This window comes from Anabrus simplex, chromosome 11 (assembly GCF_040414725.1).
Source record: "Anabrus simplex isolate iqAnaSimp1 chromosome 11, ASM4041472v1, whole genome shotgun sequence".
NCBI classification, from domain to species: domain Eukaryota; kingdom Metazoa; phylum Arthropoda; class Insecta; order Orthoptera; family Tettigoniidae; genus Anabrus; species Anabrus simplex.
The window spans coordinates 120602870-120624445 of record NC_090275.1 but is presented as its reverse complement, the minus strand read 5'-3'; the positions used below and the strand labels follow the sequence as shown (position 1 = coordinate 120624445).

The 21576-nt window shown below is 37.8% G+C and overlaps 1 protein-coding gene across 2 annotated transcripts in view; it reads left to right on the top strand.

Annotated features, from left to right (window-relative positions):
- LOC136883058 (uncharacterized protein C19orf47) overlaps positions 1-21576 on the top strand; it is a 282706-nt gene that overhangs the window by 70944 nt on the left and 190186 nt on the right. For both annotated transcript variants that reach the window (XM_067155204.2, XM_068229576.1), the window contains exon 6: positions 18683-18810. In XM_067155204.2, coding sequence (XP_067011305.1) covers positions 18683-18810 — 128 coding nt within the window. The remainder of the gene's footprint in view (positions 1-18682; positions 18811-21576) is intronic.

Genomic DNA, 21576 nt, shown 5'->3' with positions numbered 1-21576 from the left:
ATCATAACATATAACCTCAATGAAAAGCCAGCAGGGCATAACAATAAATAAATTGACCAGATCACAATTTATCATCAAGAATACCTACAACAATAGCAACAAAATGAAAACATTACAAAACAGTCATTCAACCAGAAATAACATACGCAAGGGAAACCATCTTCAAAACAACTAACACTGCACAAATAGACAAAATACTCAAGATAGAGAGAATCATTAGAACATGCATCAACAAATCATACCAAAAAGATGGACACAGGAGAGTAGCTTCTAATGAAACAGTCTATAAGGAAATAGAACCAGTAATGAGTTCAATCAGGAAGAAACGCATTTCATTTTTTGGACATGTATTCAGGACACCAGAGAACAGGATCATCAGGAGAATAATAGAAAAATTATGGAATAGTAAGTGCAACATTAAGTGGATTACAGAAATCAAGGAAGATATGAACTACAAATTACAGTGGAAGACCTAAGAAACAAAATCGACAAAATCAAGAAACTCAGACAAACCAGACTGCAAATCGGAATCAACAAACAGACAGTAGGAAGGGTGATTTCCGATGATGAAAGAAGGATAAGATCAGAGAGAATTAAGTACTGGGCTGACAGGAAACTAAAAAATTCTTTGTGTAAAGTTGGCTAGAGTGGTCCAATGAAGACCATAAAATGTAAATAAATAAATGGGAATATGTACCAGATTACTAATAAATTTAAGAAACTCAATTTTAAAATTGCCTTTCACACCAACAACAAAAATCAACATTTAATTTTCAATCACCAATGCATTGCAAGTAATAATAAATATTTAAATTCGGGGATATATAGGGTTAAATGCTCAAGTTGTGCCAATTCATACATTAGGCAAACAGGCTGTAATTTCTTAGTAAGATATCAAGAACATATTAATGCTGAAAAACATAGGAAGTACTCGGCCATGAGTCTTCATGACTGAATATGAACACAATTCTACATCAATAGAAAGGGACTTGACCATCCTACGAACGTTAAACAAAGGTAAATTAATGAATATTTTTGAAAATATCTATATTGAGATTGATCAGAAACAAAACCCCACCCAGAATATTAACGAAATTATGGAGAATATCAATATATTGTTAGAAGAGGCTACCAAATTAGAATCATCTAGAAAAGCCATCAAAAAGGATCCCAAAAAACAACCAACACACCTCCTTCCAAGTAGCTACACCCTACACAGTATTCCCCCTACTTTTCCTTCCGTTTCCCCTAGCCTATCACAACACCACTCCTCAGTTAGCTCCACCCTACACAACATTTCACCTGTTTCCCTCACTTCCCCTACCTCTCTTTCTGCTATACCTCGCCCACCGCAAGCGCCTCACACACGCTCAGTCAGTTAACGACACGGCATAAGGGAAGGCGCCAAATACGACACGATGGACTACAAGGTAAACAACTCCATTATCCTTTTATCCTCATGTACATACATTCTCACAAGGTTTTCTCCTATAAAATATCCTTCCTTTTACTTATTTCTTCTTGTTTCAGACTTATTTTAATAGTCCAACTGCAACTCAACTTCAGCACAGTTATTTTTCAAGAGTTACCCTGATAGCTATACTTTAAGAAAACCTTTTATATCTCCAATTTTATCTTCGAGATTAACAAGTATACACGTCTCCAACATAAAGAAGAACCCTTACGCCCATTTTGCTTCGTCACTTGGACACTGACTTGTTGGAAATTTTATCTTGTCATCATAACTATCACATGTATTTTCATTGTCTTGACATTTTGTCAAATCTTTTAGCTGAAGATGTTCCATAATCGGAACGAAACATGTCCTAGAGATTAAGCTGGATTATATCATGTAATTAATAAAACCATTGAAATTGACACATTATTTTCTGGTCACACTCAGACGATGAATTGGAGGTTACACTCGACCACGTGCAACTGCAAGGAATGACTTCGGCCACCATTTTGAATTGAACAAAACTTCGACCAATTTAAGTGATCAAGCCAAAACTCGAAGGTGCAAGTTTCAACATTCGCAACCTCTGTGTGCTTATGCCAGTCCACTTTCTGACAGATTTTAATTTTGTCTAGATTATTAAGGAATTTTACACATTTTCTGTATCCATAACTAGGTTATCACAAGACAAATATGCACCACACCTAGTCATTTTCATACGATTATGTTCCTAATCCAGATATAGGCTACCGTATCACACAACAGATATTAGCTACACTCCACTGTACCACTCAGCATTTCTACCTTCTGAATGGATTGCCAATTACAAGCCCAAATGGGCTTATTGCGCTATTTCTTGAACTGACACCACTGATGAAGGGAATGGATGATTTTCCCAAAACATGTATGTTAAATTAATAATTTTTTTATCACAATAAGGTGTATTGACAAGGTGGACTCAAAATAAAACTATAATAGTTTCTTCAGTAGATTCAGCAATCTCGCTGCTGACCGGCAAGCAAAACTGAACATTCCTGAGGCTCCCCGAAAGTGCAACTTATGCAACTTATCCTTTGAAGTTCAGGAAGGCCTATTCCTATAATCACGCAACTGTAGCGACGGCCTGTACTCAGATTGGAAATCACGTTTCTTTCAGAAAGGATGAAAAATACAATAACATTTTCAGGCCTAGGAAAAATGTATTCGTATTAAGTGCTAATAGCGAAAATTCGTGTCGCGATAAATGAGGCATTTTGTATATAGATTTAATACGATGAGAATTGGGGCTCCATATTTACAACGTGCTAAGCGGGAAATCTTATTATGGAGGAATGTACTAACAATTTTATCCTCTTGATATCACCATGGTCTTGCTTTTCTCTGCGCTGATTTTCATACCACACTTTTTTTCTTTAGTGCATAAAGTTGTGTTTGGACTCTATTGTTTGCAGATAGTAAAAGCTGCTATTGCCACACGCTTCTTTAGTCTCCTTTACAATTTCGTCCATAACCATTAGAAACAAACACTCCCCTGTCTTAGCCCAGTTTCATTTCTAAACTATTCTGTCTTCCCAAACTGAGTCTGTACATTGCTTGCACCAGTTCTACAGTTTGTGTACCCAGTCTTTCTATTTCCATGGTTTCCCACACCTTCTCCCTATAAATCTCATGACCAGATCCTTTCCATATCCCCAATTCTTTTCCGTTAATTGCCTCATGCTTCTAAAGCCATACTGTTCCTCTTGCGACTCTGCTTCTACCTTTCTTCTCATTCCCCTCTAATATTTTTCATGTACTTCAGCCAGTTGTGATTAGAGTGTGATTCCTTTGTAGTTATTACACACTTTTCATTGACCCCCTTCCTAAAGACTGGTATTATTATTATTATTATTATTATTATTATTATTATTATTATTATTATTATTAGCTGATGTACCCGTGCTTTGCTACGAGATTCTCAGCAAGACTGACTTTGTGGCTTTCCTAACTGAAGTCAACATAGGTCATTACAGAAATGTCAGTAGGAAAGTAGTGATTAAAAGCAATGTTATCATATAAAATACTGTACTCAATCAAATGAACAACCGTACATTTTCTCACTTTTAACAAATAGTACTCTGGTGCCGATCTAACAGTCCAAAGTTCCAGAACTCGAATGACCATGCCACAGACAGCTGTGAACACGCATCTGCCATTATTCCATTAAATATGCACACTGCTCATTCCAATCAGTGCCTTCAGAGTGGTAATTGAATAGCTCGAATGCTATGATGAATCAGTATGTTATGTACCAGTAGTATCAGAAAATTGTCCGTCTAAATGGTTAGCGTGCTGGCCTCTGGTCACAGGGGTCCCAGGGTCGGGAATTTTAACCATCATTGGTTAATTTCTCTGGCACGGTGGCTGGGTGTAGGTGTAGTCTTCATCATCATTTCATCCTCATCACCATGTGCAGGTCGCCTATGGGCGCCAGATCGAATGACCTGCACCTGGCTAGCCGAACATGTCCTCGGACACTCCCAGCACTAAAAGCCATACACCATTTCATTTCAAAGAAAATTTATGAACCAGAGGAATGGCATGCTAAAGAAAGTTATCTAACTCCCCAGCTACTTCCCGCCGATATTCAGGCAGATTGTTACACTTGGTATAACCGGGCGAGTTGGCCATGTGCTTAGGGGCATGCATCTATGAGCTTGCATCCCGGAGATGGCGGATTCGAACCCAACTATTGGCAGCCCTGAAGATGGTATTCCGTGGTTTCCCATTTTCACACCTTAATTAAGGCTAAGGCCACTTCCTTCACACTCCTAGCCCTTTCCTATCCTATTGTTGCCGTAAGACCTATCTGTGTCGGTGCGGCATAAGGCAAATTTAAAAAAAATATTTGGTACGCAGCAGTAATCCTATCTATCGGAGTTGAGTGGCAACAGAAGACACAAAGCACATCACAACAAACAATGGTCAGTGTAATGTTATTGTTGATAAATTTTATTTATTTATTTATTTATTTATTTATTTATTTATTTATTTATACTCATAATAATGCTGAAGATAATAAAGACAAGGAAGAAGAATGAATGGAAAACACATATACAGAGAAAATGACAATCCAGAGTACAACAATGATTATTTCTACACTATAAAAATACAGGAATTGCACCAAAGATATGTGACTATATTAATAAATAAGTTAAAGAGCACCTATTATATAGAAAAGGAGTCTGAATTTATAAATTAGAAACACAGGACTTTAAATGTATATTAATGACAGTGTGTGATTCTGAAAATAAATCTATTCCTGCAGCAAATGTGTTATAAAATCGTAGCATTTTAATAAATGGCGAGTTCAAGTGATGAGATGTTCTACATCTTGGAACTTGAAATACTGTGTTCATACCAGCTTTAGCTCGTGGAACATGAAAGGAGATAAAATTGAGCAGTCCTATGGAATTAAATTTATTTCTTACGATTTTGTTTAACGTTTTTAGAGAAATAATGATCTTCTGTTGCGCAACGACGTGAGGTTAAAGTTACTTCTTAAATACCGTGTTGATGTATCAAAAGGGCAAAATGTCTTATTTGTTTTATAGTACAGATACCGCAAAAACTTGTTTCGAACAACTTCAATAGTATGTGTGTGTTCGTTAGAACACGGGTCCCGAATTACAGATGCATATTCTAATTTACTCCTAACAAGGCTAGTAAATAACTGAATTACAATCGATGATTGAGTAAATAATTTAGAACTCCTTATTATAAACCCGAGCATACAGTTGGCATCGTTCGTTATTTTTGTAATATGGGCTTTGAATGTTAATTTTTCATCAAATATTACTCCTAAGTCTCTTATTGCCGAAACTGTTTCTAGTTTGGTATCTTTTATATAGTACGACGCAATCGTACCTTTCTTTTTCCTGGTAAAAGTTACTGATTTACATTTCTTTACATTAAGAGACATGATTCATATCGCACCATTGTACAACACGATCAATATCCTGCTGTAGCTCATCCTTCTTGTGATGTATGACTTTAAATAGTTTAACATCGTCAACTAACAGCAAACAACTGGCATGGCGAAGATTATTTGGCAAGTCGTTAATCAAAATTAAAAATAGAAGGGGATCCAAATTAGATCCTTGGGGAACAGCAGAGAAGCTAATGAAGTTGTCTGAGATTTCGCCTTTAAAAGACACAAACTGACGTCGATCTTTCAGGTAAGTACATAACATTCGAAGTAGTGGTTTCGAGAACCCAAACTGGTGCATTTTTTGGACAAGAATTTTATGATCTACCTTGTTGAATGCTTTTTCGAAGTCTGTGTAGACAACATCCGTTCTTCCGTTGTTATCCAATACATCATACAGTGTCTGAGTAAATCCTACAAGATTTGTAATAACAGATCTATTAGGCAAAAATCCACACTGAAATTCTGAAATACCTGCCTTAATGTGATTATAGACCTTAAAATATAGTATATGTTCGTATACTTTTGCAAATATTTAAAGATAAAAATTTCATTGTTCCGTATTGAAATTATTAACATTAAAAATTAAATAATTGAAGTTCAACCAATTCAATACATAAAAGAAAGAAATGTAGTAATTACATTCTTATTTAAATGGGACCGGTTTCGACCCTAGTCCAGGTCATCGTCAGCCGTAAAAACAAGTAGGCGAAATCACACAATGTTTATGAATATTTGAGAAATGGGTCAGTTTCACACTCTGTCAGGCACAAAGTCACAACACTATCAAATAATATATGAAGATTATAAATAACTTGAAGTCGCAGACGAATAGATTTGTAGAAGCAAAACGCCAGTTCCCGGTAATCAGCGCTGCACATTCAAGGTCATGCGCTGCTGTCTCGAACGCCAAAGTAGAGTGGAGAATGTCTTGAAGGTCCAATATTTGTCTCGGTTGCGGGAAGTTAAGTACATATATAAAAAATATACGACGCAAATCAGTTCAATTATACTGATTTGCGTCGTATATTAGTCAGTTCAATTATACTGATTTGCGTCGTATATTTTTTATATATGTACTTAACTTCCCGCAACCGAGACAAATATTGGACCTTCAAGACATTCTCCACTCTACTTTGGCGTTCGAGACCGCAGCGCATGACCTTGAATGTGCCGCGCTGATTACCGGGAACTGGCGTTTTGCTTCTACAAATCTATTCATCTGCGACTTTTGATAGTGTTGTGACTTTGTGCCTGACAGAGTGTGAAACTGACCCATTTCTCCAATATTCATAAACATTGTGTGATTTCGCCTACTTGTTTTTACGGCTGACGATGACCTGGACTAGGGTCGAAACCGGTCCCATTTAAATAAGAATGTAACTACATTTCTTTCTTTTATGTATTGAATTGGTTGAACTTCAATTATTTAATTTTTAATGTTAATACTTTTGCAAAGGCGTCAATAATGGAAACAGGGCGGTAGTTAGATATATTTTCATGAACGCCTGCCTTCGGAACTGGTGTAATTTTTGATATTTTTCACCTTTCAGGGAAGCAAGACTTTTTTAATGAAAGGTTGAAAATGAAGGTTAGCTGTGGAACCAGTATTTCAGCACATCCTTTAATTATATAAGGTGGGATGTTATCTGGACCGCTTAGCATTTTAGGTTTAGTTTTCCATTAATGGCTCGTTTTACCTCCTCTTCTGATATAGAAGTAATATTGAGCACATCCATAGTTGGTAATACAGGAATCTCATCCAAGTCCATGTTGTCGATATTATAATTAAAGTCCGGGATGGTATACACCGATGAGAAATATTGCGCAAATCCTTGGGCAATATTTCCAGTTTCATATATGTTGTCATTATAGAAATAGGCATTATCACCTATTCGCGTTTCTCTTTTACTACTAGTAAACGTCCAGAAATTATTAATATTGTGTTTTATTCCATTTTCTAAGTTGTGAATATATATTTTATATGCAATGTTTATTTTAGATTTTAGTTAACTTCTAAGCTGCCTAAATCGATTGTCATAATATTTTGAAAACTTTCTCTTCCTGGCACATTTCTTTTTTCGCTTTAGAGTTTGGATAATATCATGTGTAAACCATACGGGATATTTGGTTTTTTGAATGAGATTCCTCTTGGGAATGCATACGTCAAAACATTTGTAGAGTGAGGTGTAAAAGAAATTTACTGCAAGGTCAACGTTCTCAAAGGAATACAACGTGTTCCAGTCACAGTCACGCACTTCACAGTAAAGTTTCATAAAATCTGCATTTTTGAAGTCATAATATTCACGGCATGTGTTCTTAAGAATGGGAAGTTTCATGGTTGGTAACGATAATAAAGAGAGTGCGTGATGATGCAAATCATCTGGTACCAGTACGAATTCTTCATGTTTTATATTAAACGGTATGTTGGCCAAAACCAAGTCTAGTGTTCTGGAGTTAAAATTGAGAACATTGTTATATGATTTCAATCCTAAATACGACATGAAATTTGCTAGACTACGACTGGCCGTTGATCCTTCAGTAAAATTATAATTTACATCATTAATTTCAGCTAAATTAAAATCACCCATAATGATGCAATCGGACATTATAAGGTGATCAATGTTTTCGACATAGTTAATGTAATCCCGATATACAGAGTAGCCGGAAGAGGGAGTTATATAAACAACATTTATAAATAACTTTCGCTTGTTACCGAGAATTTGAAGAGTTAGAGATTCACATTGTTGACTATTGTAAACAGAGGATAGCTTTACACAGTATCCCTTTTTAATAGCTATTAATACTCCACCTCCACGTGGCTTTCCTGTTAGTGACGTGTCCCTATCATTTCTATATACTACAAATCGATCATCGAATAATTCACTATCAAATACATCATTCGCCAAGAACATTTCAGTTAACACTAGTACATCAAATGAATAACAAAGAAGATTTTGAAGAAATAACTCACACTTGGTACGAAGTCCTCTAACGTTTTGGTAATAAATTGACAAATTGTTCACTGACATTTAAAAGGCAATAAAAAATATTAAATAAAATGTAGAAGTTAACAATTGACTGATCATTGGAAAATATTCTAACATTAAGGGTAGTAAAGGAAACCAAAACGCATTACAGTTTACCTAAATCTTCAACACTACGAAGGACTTCCGTCTTCTTTCCTGATCATTATTTTTCCACTGTTATTAACCCATAGGTATTTATAATCTTTGTCGTGCTGCAGCTGTTTTGCCTTAGCAAACAGAATTCTCCTCCCTGGGGATAAGGACTGATTAATGTACACAGGATTAGCAACTGTAAAACCCAGGTGAGAAGTTGATAAGTTTCTTTTGATTTTTCGCCTCTCGAGGAGCTGTTCCTTATGACATTTGCGAACGAACTTTACAATAATGCCTGCAGTTGGACGATTGTTGACCTTTTTTAATCTATGGCAAGCATCAATCATGTCCGCTTTAAGCTCAACATCTAAGGCCCTAGCGGCATTTATGACGGTCTGAACAACGTTTTCATTGGGAACCTCGGGAACACCATATATTTCAAGAGTATTTACCCTAGAATATTGTTCATTCTCATCACATCGGGTCGAAAGGTCATGTACTGTTTTCTGGAGCCGCTGATTTTCGGATAACAGATTGTCAATTATCGTTTGCTGTCTTACTATTATTGCTTCCTGATTATCAAGAAGTTTCTGATGCTCATCTAATCTCTTGTGGCAGACATTAATTGAATTACCTAGCTGTCTTTCAATATCAGTAGTTGATTTCCTTAGAGCTGTCATATCCTCTTTCAGAGTAACCAGAAGTTCATAGATGTCACCAACAGATGGCATCTCAGCTACTGACATTTCATCACTCACAGTGCTCGATCTTTTTTTACTATGACAAGCTTTGCACCACCATTTATGATCACTGGATGAGAGTAACTTCAAGTCTCTGTCTTGGAGATTCACACATTTAGAATGAAACCATTGACTGCAATTAGAACACTGTATTTTGGCAGTGGTATTCTGCCTGGATACGGATTTTCCACACTCCAAACAAGTGCTCATCGCAAGCGTAGGCAAAGTCGATATCTCGAACAAAGAGTAAAGAACGTACTCCGGTGTTTTGAATTCATTGGGTTTGCAACACTGACCGCCTAATGTTTACATACAATATCCTTTATAAAGAATACAAATTAAACCAGTATTACGGCTATCTACCAGTGAAACTTAGTGTTATTACCGTTCGTTGAAACTTACTACATCGGTAGACACGACTCCAAGTCAGGAAACCAGCATAATCAGCAAAAATAACACATTTACACCGGAGCACTATTCACACACGTCCTCACTCAACCGCCATCACTCATAGTTGTAAAAGTTGTAATTGTAATAGTTGTATATTGTAGGCCTTCACATTTAGTTTTCTTTCGACTCTGTGATATTAGGACGTCTTATAAAATTATTTATCATGTAGGCTGTAGTTCCTTATTCTCCGACTTTACATACCGATTTTCATTAAATCCTGTTTACCCATTTTCTCGTGACTCGGCGCTAATATGGACTTATAGTGAAGGAGGGGTAGTTTAGGGTGGGTTACTGGAGGTAGAAAATGTGGGTAGGAACTTTGTAAGGCATGGAAAATTGAATTCAGGTTTTGAAATTTAGAATTTTTGAGAAGAAGAATTAGGAAGTCCAATAGGATGTTGGGTTTTTCAGAAATGTCGTTTAAGTTGAAATTGGGGTTGAAGTATTGGTCAGGGTGAATAAAACTACCCCTCCTTCATCCCTATCTTATCCTTTCTCACCACCTTTTAACTTTAAACCCTTTTTATCTTTTCTTATCCACTAATCTTCTTTCTTTATTAACTTATCCTATTTTTCTTTTCACCTCTTAAAAAAAAAAAAAAAAAAAGAGCTACATTGCCACCTTCATTTTGGGCTCTCACTTTCAAATTTAAACTCATGCCTTGCGTCTGCCAACTTTGACTACTTCAATCATTACCTGAATTTTTTTAAATTCAAGAAATAGTGTACTGTGCATACACGTTTACATTTGTTTCCGGTATTGCGCTTTTTACCATTTTTTCTATTCACTATTTTTTCTCACGTCAACTGTTCTAAAAATCTTCAAGATCATAATTACATATTCAATTATATTGAATCGTATTATAAGTATATATTGAAACAGGAACGCCCGTACTTCAGTTTATCGGAGAGCATGAGAAACGACAAGGCGTGTACGGTGTACGGCCCATGCTAAGAGAGTGAGAGAGAGAGAAGGGTAGTGAAATTTTTTTTTTTTTATGATTAAGTGGATCCTTCAGTTTATTCAATAGATCCTTGAAGGCGTGGAGGGGACGTCGTCCTGCGGCGGCTGCGTCGTCTTGCGGTCGGCGTCGGCGTTGTCTTCCGTTGTTGGTGTTTTCTCTGTATTAGTGTTGATGGCGACTCGAACCTGAGGCGGGAACGGGGAAATGTGGAGCTTCCACATCGGACGTCATGGGACTCTGGTGTGACACCTCTCTAAGGCGAAGCACACCGAAATAGTTCCCACAGTCAATGATGTTGAACGCACTTTAGCAGCAAGGATAAAGTCAGAGTCACAGTTCCATGAGAATAAGATGGAAGGAATTATCGTATTTGGAATAATAAACAAACGAAAACAATCTAGGACCTTGCGAGGTGCAGTGATTAAGCACTTCACAAAGAAAATTAAATTCACCGGGTACAGTCTCTGCACTGTACACCATGAGCACAATATTCACACACTTGTTGAAATAAACGACAGTCCAAGTTCTGTTACGTCGTAATTTTCAGAAGATTATCACTGACACTTAAGATCATACGTGATTCAGAACAGGTTATGATGGGAATTGGCATGGTCCCTCGGAAAGAAATTACGATACCGTATTCCACAAGTTAATACTGTCTTTAAGAGGGAATGTTGGCATAGTTTATTACGAACACAGTTCAACGGATAGACAGTCTTTAAATGAAATGAAGGTCGGCACAGTTTTATTACGAACACAGTTCCGAAAAATGGATAAACACAGTCTTTAAATGAAATGAAGGCTGGCACAGTTTTATTACGAACACAGTTCAATGGATAGACACAGTCTTTAAATGAAATGTAGGCTGGCACAGTTTTATGCTAGAAACACTATCGCTCTTTTCACACAGTCTTTAAATGAAATCAAGGCTGGCACAGTTTATGCTAGAAACACAGTCTTTAAATGAAATCAAGGTTGGCACAGTTTATGCTAGAAACACAGTCTTTAAATGAAATCAAGGTTGGCACAGTTTATGCTAGAAACACAGTCTTTAAATGAAATCAAGGCTGGCACAGTTTATGCTAGAAACATTCATAGTCCACAAACGAAATATAATCGCCCAGTCGTACAGACTGATAAAAACGAAATTACGTTGTTGTTCATGCACAAAGTTCAAGCCCACGGAGAAAGCTTCTAACACTAACGTTTCTGAACTCAAGTATACAGCCGGACCGAGTGACGAATTATATCGCGACGTGCTTGCTTGCACACACACACACTGAACTCACGGCTTACTGCCAACTCCCCTCTCTCTCTCTACCTACGGCACACTTCAGCTGCACACTGCCCACAGTGCACACTCTCTGCTTTACCCCAGGCTGGCGATTCGCTTATATTGCCGAAGGTCGGTGGGCGTGGCTACACATGTGGGCCCCAAGAAAATTTTATATCTTGGCCATCTTTACACCGATTGACATGAAATTTCGGCTAGCAGCGTTCATTATTCCTGCCTGCAAGGTGACGTTATTGAAATATTGATATCGCATTTCGTTCATGCTGTAATGCTATGGAACACGAAAGAACCTTCTGCATGACGTCGCTTGACCTTGGCCGGTGTTCTAGAACAGCGCGAGCTTGCTTGCAGTTCCCACAATGCCTGTGCGCTCGGCGCAAGTTTTAAATGCTTACGGCCGGGTGTTAGAGAGTTCCTCTTAATAAATGAATGAAACGTGAATGCTCGTAAGGTACATTTTCGTGAACTAAGCAAATACTTGATCATTAATCTATCCTTCAATCTCCGTCAGCGTATGAAACTACAGCACTTGACGTTATAAACACCGCGCCGATCTTCTGGAGCTTGCAAGTTACTTCGGTTGAGCTGCTCGTCTTCGGCTTCTTCATGACTTTAGATCTTCATATTTGGATTGTGTTGTGACTTTGTGCCTGACGGTGTATGCAGTCTGGCTCATTTAACTGTTCTCTGCTTTTCGTGAACATTATGAGACAGTGCCAAACATTGCGTGTGCTGTGCTGATTCTCGGAAGATTACGCATTACTTCTTTTAAGTGACTTGCAGTCCACTTCGTCTGAATTATACAGTACCTACCCCCGTCATTTTTATATCGCCTCTTCAGCTGATATTGTGTGGACTTGACCGTTAACTTCTTTCTTACTTATGCATTGTTTTTCGAGTTATAATCTGGTGATGATGACCCAGACTGGGGTCGAAACCGGTACCATTCCCACTTTTAATTAAATAAGAATGTAATCTCTACATCTCTTATTTACTTGTATTGAGTAGGTTGAACTACCATATTTATTATTTCAATTTAACGGTGATACTTTTCAATACAGAACAATGTAATTTTTATCTTTAAATATGGACTTAATAACAAAAATCCAAATTCATGAATATCTCTGATCATAGCCGGCACGGTAGAAATTTAATACTAGATAATTTTAGTTATGTAGTATTTATCGATACGATCACTAATAACATCATTATTTAGATTTAGGCCTTTCCCTGAACTACCATTTCACTCTGCGTGAATAAATTTATGACCTACAATATAGGGACTTATGTAGTCATGCAGGACCACTGATAACATAAATATTTGAGAATTACATTTAAGGCCTTCCCATAAACTACCATTTCACTCAGCGTGAATTAAATTATTTATGGCCTTGATTATAGTGACTTATTCCCTGACTTTGCATACCGATTTTCATTAAGGCACAACCACTAATATAAATATTTGAGAATTAAAATTTAGGCCTTCCCCTAAACTACCATTTGTCGGCGTGAACAAAATTATTTATATCCTAGATTGTAGCGACTTATTCTCAGACTTTGCATACCGATTTTTATTAAATTCTCTTAAGCCGTTTTCTCGTGATGCGTGTACATACATACATACATACATACAGACACAGACAGACAGAAATTACGGAAAAGTAAAGTGTGCATTTCCTTGTTACTGTGAACACAACTGATACAGAAATACCATCCTTTTTAAATTCTGGACAATGCTACCATATGCAGTAAAAAAAAAATCAGTATCTAGGTCCAGCATCCTTTATTATTTCCACTCTAATTTCATCCATCCCTGGTGCCTTCCCCATTTTCATTTTATGAACTGTTATATCCTCTTCTACTGTTTGGTCTCATGCCGTATTACTACCATCTTCTCTGCACAATTTCTCACATTCAGAAGTTTATAAAAATACTCCTTCCAGCTTCTCTTTATTCCTTCTCGATGTGTTATCAAGTCTCCACTTTCCTTTTTCATCAGCTTTGTATAAACTCTTGTAATGCCATACAGCATTCTTTTACTGCCAGCTCCGTCTGTTTCCATCTCTTGTGTAAATTTTTCCAAACTTTTTTCTCTTACCAATTTCTTACTTTTCCTTTTATTATAAGATACTTCCTTTTTCTTTCTTTTTTTATCTGTCTTCCATTGTTGTCATGCTTTCTTTTCTGTCAGAGATTCTCTCACCTCATTCCATCACGGTGTCTTATTTCACTCTCGTCGATGTTCTACCACAGGCCCTTTCTGCCCCACTTACAAAATGCCCTTTTGAAGTTGGACCATTCATCATCCAAATTTCTCACTTCAGTAACTTTAATTAGTTGTTTCAGTCTCTCCAGAAATCCTTCCTGTACATTCTTATCTTTTAATTTCAACACTTTTATTTTACTATATCTTATCTCCTTTTATTTTTTCATTTTTCCCATTCTCATTTTTGCTATCACAACTCGATGATCTCAATTAAATGTTTCTTCTGGTAAAGCTGTTACATCCATCAGCTGTTTGCGATTTGTCCTTTCCACCAGAAAGTAATCAATTACTAATTGTATTCTCCTGTAATTTTCCTGCTGTTTTTCTTAAACCATGTGTTGTCTGCGATCATTCCATTCTTTCCACAAACTCAACTTGTTTCTTCCCTTTGTTCATTTTTCCATTCCATACAGTCTAATTACTTCATCCTTTCCTTATCTTTCGTTTCCCACCTGTACATTTTAAGTCTCCCATTATAATCTCTTCCACATCAGTTATCTCTTTTTTTTTTTTTTTTAAGTTTCTCCAGGAATTCCTCAGTATCCTCTTTGTTCCCTGTTTGTAGTATGCAGTTCTTCACTTCTTTCCTCATTCTCATTGTAATTTTTTATTATCCTGCTACTGATGTACTCTATGAAGTCCAGCTGTTTTGATATCATCAGTCCCACTCCATTTTTTGCCTCTCTACCACCTCTCCAATGTAAAATATTCTTTCCTCATTCTCTTATTTCTTTTCCCTCCATTTTACTTCACTCAACCCCATCTCTTTCTGCCTTTACAGTCAGGGTCATGATGTTGGGTACTTCGCGTTGCTTCCTGCACAGTATGCCCGAAGTTCCTTTCCGTGTACAGGCTACTATTACGGTGGGGCCACCACTCCCAAAACTACTGCTCTGTGTAACTTCAGGCCGCTCCTCAGGACTACAGACGCCTAACGGCTTCACTGAAGTACGGGAGAAAGTTCTTCCGTTTTATCTGCGTTGGGACTGGGGTCCTCAGTTGTATTAATGTTAATGTTAAAATCATTCCTCATGTCTGTATTTTAAAGTTTTTATAATCTTATTTAAGTCTTTGTAATGTGTATGTGATGTTCACATTATAGTGTGGTGTATTGGTTAGGTAGTTAAAACTCTGTATTTTTCTCAAATTATATAGTCAGTACGGACCAGTATGAATATGATTACTTGTAATCTACAAATGTTATCAGCATATCTCTGTTTCTTCTGTTATAAGCCATTATCAACTTAAGACTCATGATCTGATCAGGACAGCTCCTCCAGGGTCTGAAACCTCCTTGATATTTTCCTAGTTCTTTCTCAAGTTGTAAACTTATCCTGTTAAGGATGATTATTGTTATGTCTGATGTCTAGGAGCGAGATTCCCCTGTAGTTATTAAGGTTAGTTTTGTCTCCTTTTTTGTGCAATGGGTGAATGAGGGCTGCTGTCCAGTGTTCTGGTAGTTCTTCTTTAATCCAGATAGAGACAAGTTGTTGATGGAGGGCAACTTTTGCTGATGTTCCTGCATAATTCCAGATTTCCGCAAAGGTCTGATCTTTTCCTGGCGCTTTGTAGTTTTTTAATTTATTCAGAGCTTGGTAGACTCCCTTTATTGCTGGGCTGAGTGGCTCAGACGTTTAAGGCGCTGGCCTTCTAACTCCAACTTGGCAGGCTCGATCCTGGCTCAGTTCGGTGGTATTTGAAGGTGCTCAAATACGACAGCCCTGTGTCGATAGATTTACTGGCACGTAAAAGAACTCCTGCGGGACTAAATTCTGGCACCTCGGCGTCTCCGAAGACCTTAAAATAGTAGTTAGTGGGACGTACAGCAAATAACATTATTATTACTCCCTTTATTGTGGGGGGGGGGTTGATGATCTCTGGTGGTGTTTTTATCAGGGTGTTGGTGTCCAAATGAAGGAGTTCTGTAGGTTCCTCACAATTTGAAAGCTTGTTGAAATATTTAGCCAGAATTTCTGCATTGTCTTTATTGTTATGAGCCAGCTTACCATTTTCATCCTTCATCAGTAGGGTCAGGAGTTCATATTTTTGGAGCTGCTTTCTGAAGGTTTTGTAGTAGTCCCTTGTTTGAGTTTTGTTGAATTGTTCTTCAGTTAACTGCAGTGTGTCCTTTTGATGTTGTCTTTTTATTCTTCTTAAGACTTGGGTAGTTTCTTTTCTCTGTTTTACTAGATTTTGATAGGATATTTCTGTGGGTGTTTTTTTTTTTTTTGGGACTGATGTAATAGCCATGCCTGATGTCTTTTCTCCACTGTTTCATCACATTCACTGTTCCACCATTGGTTTTTTTCTATGTGGTTTAATTGGAGCCAGGTCTTCTACAATTTGTTTATGGTTGTGTACTAAGTCTTCAAGTTTCTCTATGATTTTTATTTTTTCAGTTGCTTTCTGCTAACTTTTGTTGTTGATTAGTGGGGTAGGATCTATTTTTCTTTTAGTTCTAAGGGCTTGCTTTTGCTGTCTCCTGGGGAGTGAGTTTAATGTTAACTACATAGCGATCTGAACCTGTGTCTATTCCTCGGAGGACTTTGACGTTGTAGATCTCTTTGTGATGGTATTTGTCCATGCAGATGTGATCCAGTTGCCATTCTCCTTTAGTGTAGTCAGGGTGTTTCCATGTTTTGAGTTTTTGAAGTTTCCTCTTAAAACATTAGATTTTGAGATTAAATTATGGTTTCTACACAGGTCAACTAGTCTCTCCATTTTTGTTTGTTTTCTTGTGTGCTGACCATTTTCCAATGATGTCCCAGTATTTCCTTTCTCTACCTAGTTGAGCGTTGAAGTCGCCTGTTAATAATTTTACATGGTGTTCGGGGATGTTATCTATGGTCTGGTCCAATAGGTCCCAAAATTCTTCTATTTCCTCGTGGTCTTTTGAGGAATTGTTTTTATCATTAGTGGGAGCATGGGCATTTATTATAGTATAGATTTTATTAGATGCCTTTAAGGTGAGCATTGGGAGTCGTGGAGACTGTGATCTGAATTCTTGAACTGAGTTTATTATTTTTAGGCTGACCAAAAAGCCTGTTCCAAATTGTGGGACATTCATCGCTCTCTTCCCGAGTATACCTTTATAAAGTCTGTACCCTTGAGATTCCAAGGCATCCTGGTCAGTGTTTCTAATTTCCTGTAATCCCATGATAAGAATTTTGTGTTGGTCCATTATGTCGGTGATCACTTTTAGTTTACCGGTTTGCATGAGTGAGTTTATATAGTGTGTAGAGAAGTATGTTATCTGCTTTGGGTTGATTCTTGATTTTGTCTCGTTTGTGTATGAGGTACTGGGGAATTTCCGTGCCTCCGACTTCACAGTATCTTTTAGGTGGCAGCCCACCATATCCGAATGCTGCCTTCTCTGAACTCTTCGTTCAGCCGGTGGAGTATTCCTTAAAGGACCTTCCATGCTTGACTGTCAAGGTGTCACCTGTGTGGGACTAGGTCCCGAATTACAACTCTGGATGTGTTCCAGCGAAGTGATAATGAGGCCGCTCCTCTGGAGTACAGACGCCTTGTGCAGCCGCCCCTAACCTGGAGAACAGACGCTGCATAATGGATTCCAGTGGCATTTCCTCCACTGTGGGGACCATCACCCCACCAAAGGTTCTCATTCGCCCAAAGCCGTTGGCCCCCTTAGGGAGTCAGGTTATTTCCCGCCGCCCAACACTCGGCGTTGGCAGTTTTACAGCTGGGTGCCAGATCAGCAAACCTTCCTCCTTTCTCATTCCGGACCTGGGACTGGACAATGGCGGAGTTCCCCTTCCCACTTATTAACAGAAAGAGAGAGATTGAATATTGCAGCAACTATAAAGAAATGAATCTGATGAGCCTGAATAATGAAGGGATTGGAGTGAGTGTTTAAACAGAGACCGAGTCAAGGAGCAGTTCGGTTTGATATGTGGCAGAAGCAGTGAGGGTTTGTGGACCTTGAGAACGCATATGGCCGGGGCTGTACCCTAATTAAGGCCACGGCCGCTTCTTTCCAATTCCTTGGCCTTTCCTATCTCATCGTCGCCGTAAGACATATCTGTGTCGGTGCGACGTAAAGCAAATAGAAAAAAAAAAAAAAAAAAAAGAACGCATATGACAGCATTTCAAGACTAGAAATGCGGACATACCGCTTGATTCATATGGTATGTGTACATCAGAAGAAGGAACCAGAAATATGTAAGGAGGAGGAGGTTGGACAGCATTCAGGACAACCTGAACTTATGCTTTTTTGTGTATATATGTATTAGCACTATGCATTCACTTTCTGCTTCTTTATTATGAGGCAATGATACTTGATTGCCATATTGAAATCTAGCTTTCTTGCATACAAAGCAATTCACTATCACCATACTATGTAATGAGAACCTACAGTTCGTTGTGAATGTGTTCTTAAGTGCTTGATTTAATATGTTGTAGTGCCAGCTAAAAAGACGGTGTTCGAGAGGTTAGGAGAAGGCTCTGTGAGCAGTACAACAGAAAGTGATGGCCCACTCATCACCATTACAGGACTGGGGACCAAGATCATCAAGAACAATGTTGACAAGGTGGGTCCTGCCAGGATTTTTAGAATTAAGATGGAAATTCATCCATCTAGTGATTTTTTAATTGTCTATGTTCATTTGCTTGCGCTAAGAGAGCAATTTTCTGTGAGAGCTTCTAGTGTTAGTTCATGGCTATTCAAGGCTAAATAGAGGTTGGCTTAACAGTTTCTTTTAATTTCAGAATGTCAAAATAACTCAACAGAGGCATGTGAGTTACCTGAAACTAACAAAAAAGTAAAAGGAGTAGTATATCGTGGGAAAAAAGGGATCAGAGAGCCCTCAAGTTGGAAAAGAAATTGTGCTAAAAGAAGCAAGTTGATTAGGGCACCTTATAAATCAGTGAAGGGCGGAAAGGAAATCCCAGCACGTACATTTAAACCTCCATGTAACTGTAGGGTGAAATGTACCGAGAAATTAACTGAAGAGGAACGGAAAGATATATTTGAGCCGTTTTGGCAGGTGTCTATTTCTTGGGACCAGAAACGTCGGATAATAGGAACTTTGTTGAAGGAAGTTCCAAAAAATAGACACAGGACTCTCAAAGAAATGGATAGTTCTGCAGAGAGAAGAAAGATGACAAAACTCTACTCACTGGAAAATAAACATGAAATAATTCCTGTGTGTAAAATTGTTTTTGAATACGCTGTGTGTCAGTGACAGGTTTGTCAAGGTTTCTATGTACAAAAATATGAACAGCGAAGTTACATGTGATTGAAGAGGAAAATCTACGCCAATCAATAAAATACCAGACAAAGTGTAAAATCTGATATTTCGAAACACCCACAATATGAGAGCCATTACTCCTGACGGACAGAAAGGAAGTGTCTTGGGCCTCATTGTAATATTTCAATGATGTACAGAGCATACATCACGGAATGCAGAGAAAATAACATCCCTGAAAAAATGTAGCCAAAGAATGGTTATGGTATATAGAAAGATTTTCAACGAAGATTTCAATCTCTCTTTCCAGTTCTCTAACAGAGAGACTTTGTGACGATTGTGATCGGTTTCATAAACAATTGAAAGAATCTGAAAATTAGGAGGAGAAGCAGAAAATTGTAAAAGAATTGGAAAATCACCATACAAAAGCTGATGGCGGGTACGGCTTTAAGAAAAAAGATAAAGAGGAATCCATAGTAGATGCAAGGAAGAAAACGGTCACAATGGACCTTCAGAAATGTCTTCCTACACCCTGCCTATCAACTATCGATCATTTTATTTGCACAAGCTCTTGATACTGGCGCCACTTCAAGTGATGGTTACTGTATGTTGTGAGATGAAACAATTGCAGGGAGAAAAGGTAGGTAGATAGATAGATAAAGCCTTTGTTATCTGTGCCAAAATTAGGCTCCTGGTCCTTTCTTACACTTAACCCCACACACATTATTACTTATTAATACAGTGAAACTGATAAACTTAAAATACTAAGAACTACAAATAACACTAATGATTAAGATAAAAATATGAATATGTACACACAAAAAAAAAAAAGAAAAAAGGAATTGCCTACATAATATAGATTTGAAAAATACCATATAATCCCGAATACCACCCGCACTTTCTCCCCAAAAATATTGGTTCTAAATCTTGGGTGCGGTTCGTATTCAAGCCGTTCATTCTCGTAAATATTTACTATGTTTACATGGATTGTTGAAATAGATTTGAATACGGTTACCGTACTCTATATACTGCATGTAAGCGGTCATTCAGGTCTTCTTGTGTTTTAGTTGCATTCTAGAAAACAAGATGTTTTTTCCTCAATACTGTTACAGTGGCATGTAAACGTGAAATGTAAGGTAATGAAATATGGTAAATCAAAGACTATGGGTGCGTGAGAATCTTGAAGTTGTAAGTGAAACTGAGATATACAGAATTCGTGCCGTTGGCAGAAAGTACGGTATTGATGAATCGTGTATTCGTGATTGGTGGAAGGAGGAAAAACTCCTAAAAAGTAACGGCAATCGCAGAGCGTTCTGCGGGCGGAGTGCAGTGTTTCCAGAAATTGAAGAACGGCTCCACAAATTTGTGATAGAAAAACGTGAGTTAGGATATGGTGTTTCTAGTGAAATGTGTCAAATGTGAAAGCACTGGAGATCTCAAAAGAACTCAAAACACAGGGTTTTACTGCAAGCCGCGGATGGATCCGAAACTTTTATTAGAGAAAGGGATTGTGCATTCGGAGAAGTCTATTTCACAATGTCTCCCTGGGGCATATGAAGAAAATTTAACGGCCTTTCAGCATCACATTATTCATTTGAGAAAGCAAAATTCTTATTTGCTATCGCAAATTGGGAATGTTGACCAGACACCTGTCTATTTTGAAATGCCATTAGGCCCCTTCAAACAACAAGCATCATCATTGAAATACCATTGGAAAATACAGTGGATACGAAGAGTTCTAAAAGTGTATCCATCAGAACACGTGGTAACGAAAAGCAACGATGCACGGTAATGTTGTGCGTATTAGCGGATGGAACCAAACTCCCTTCATATGTAGTTCTGAAAAGGAAAACACTTCCAAAAGGAAACTTGCCGTCCTGTGTTATTGTTAGAACACGAGTCCGGCTGGATGGACAGTGCGTTAGTTGAGGACTGGGTGAAGTGCATTTGGCAACGTCGCCCGGGAGCTTTGTTACAAAAACGAAACATGCTTGTGTTGGACAGTTACCTAGGACATACAACTGATGCCGTGAAAGATATGATGAGGAAAGGAAATACCGATCTTGCGATAATTCCCTGAGGACTCACTTCTATTCTACAGCTGTTGGA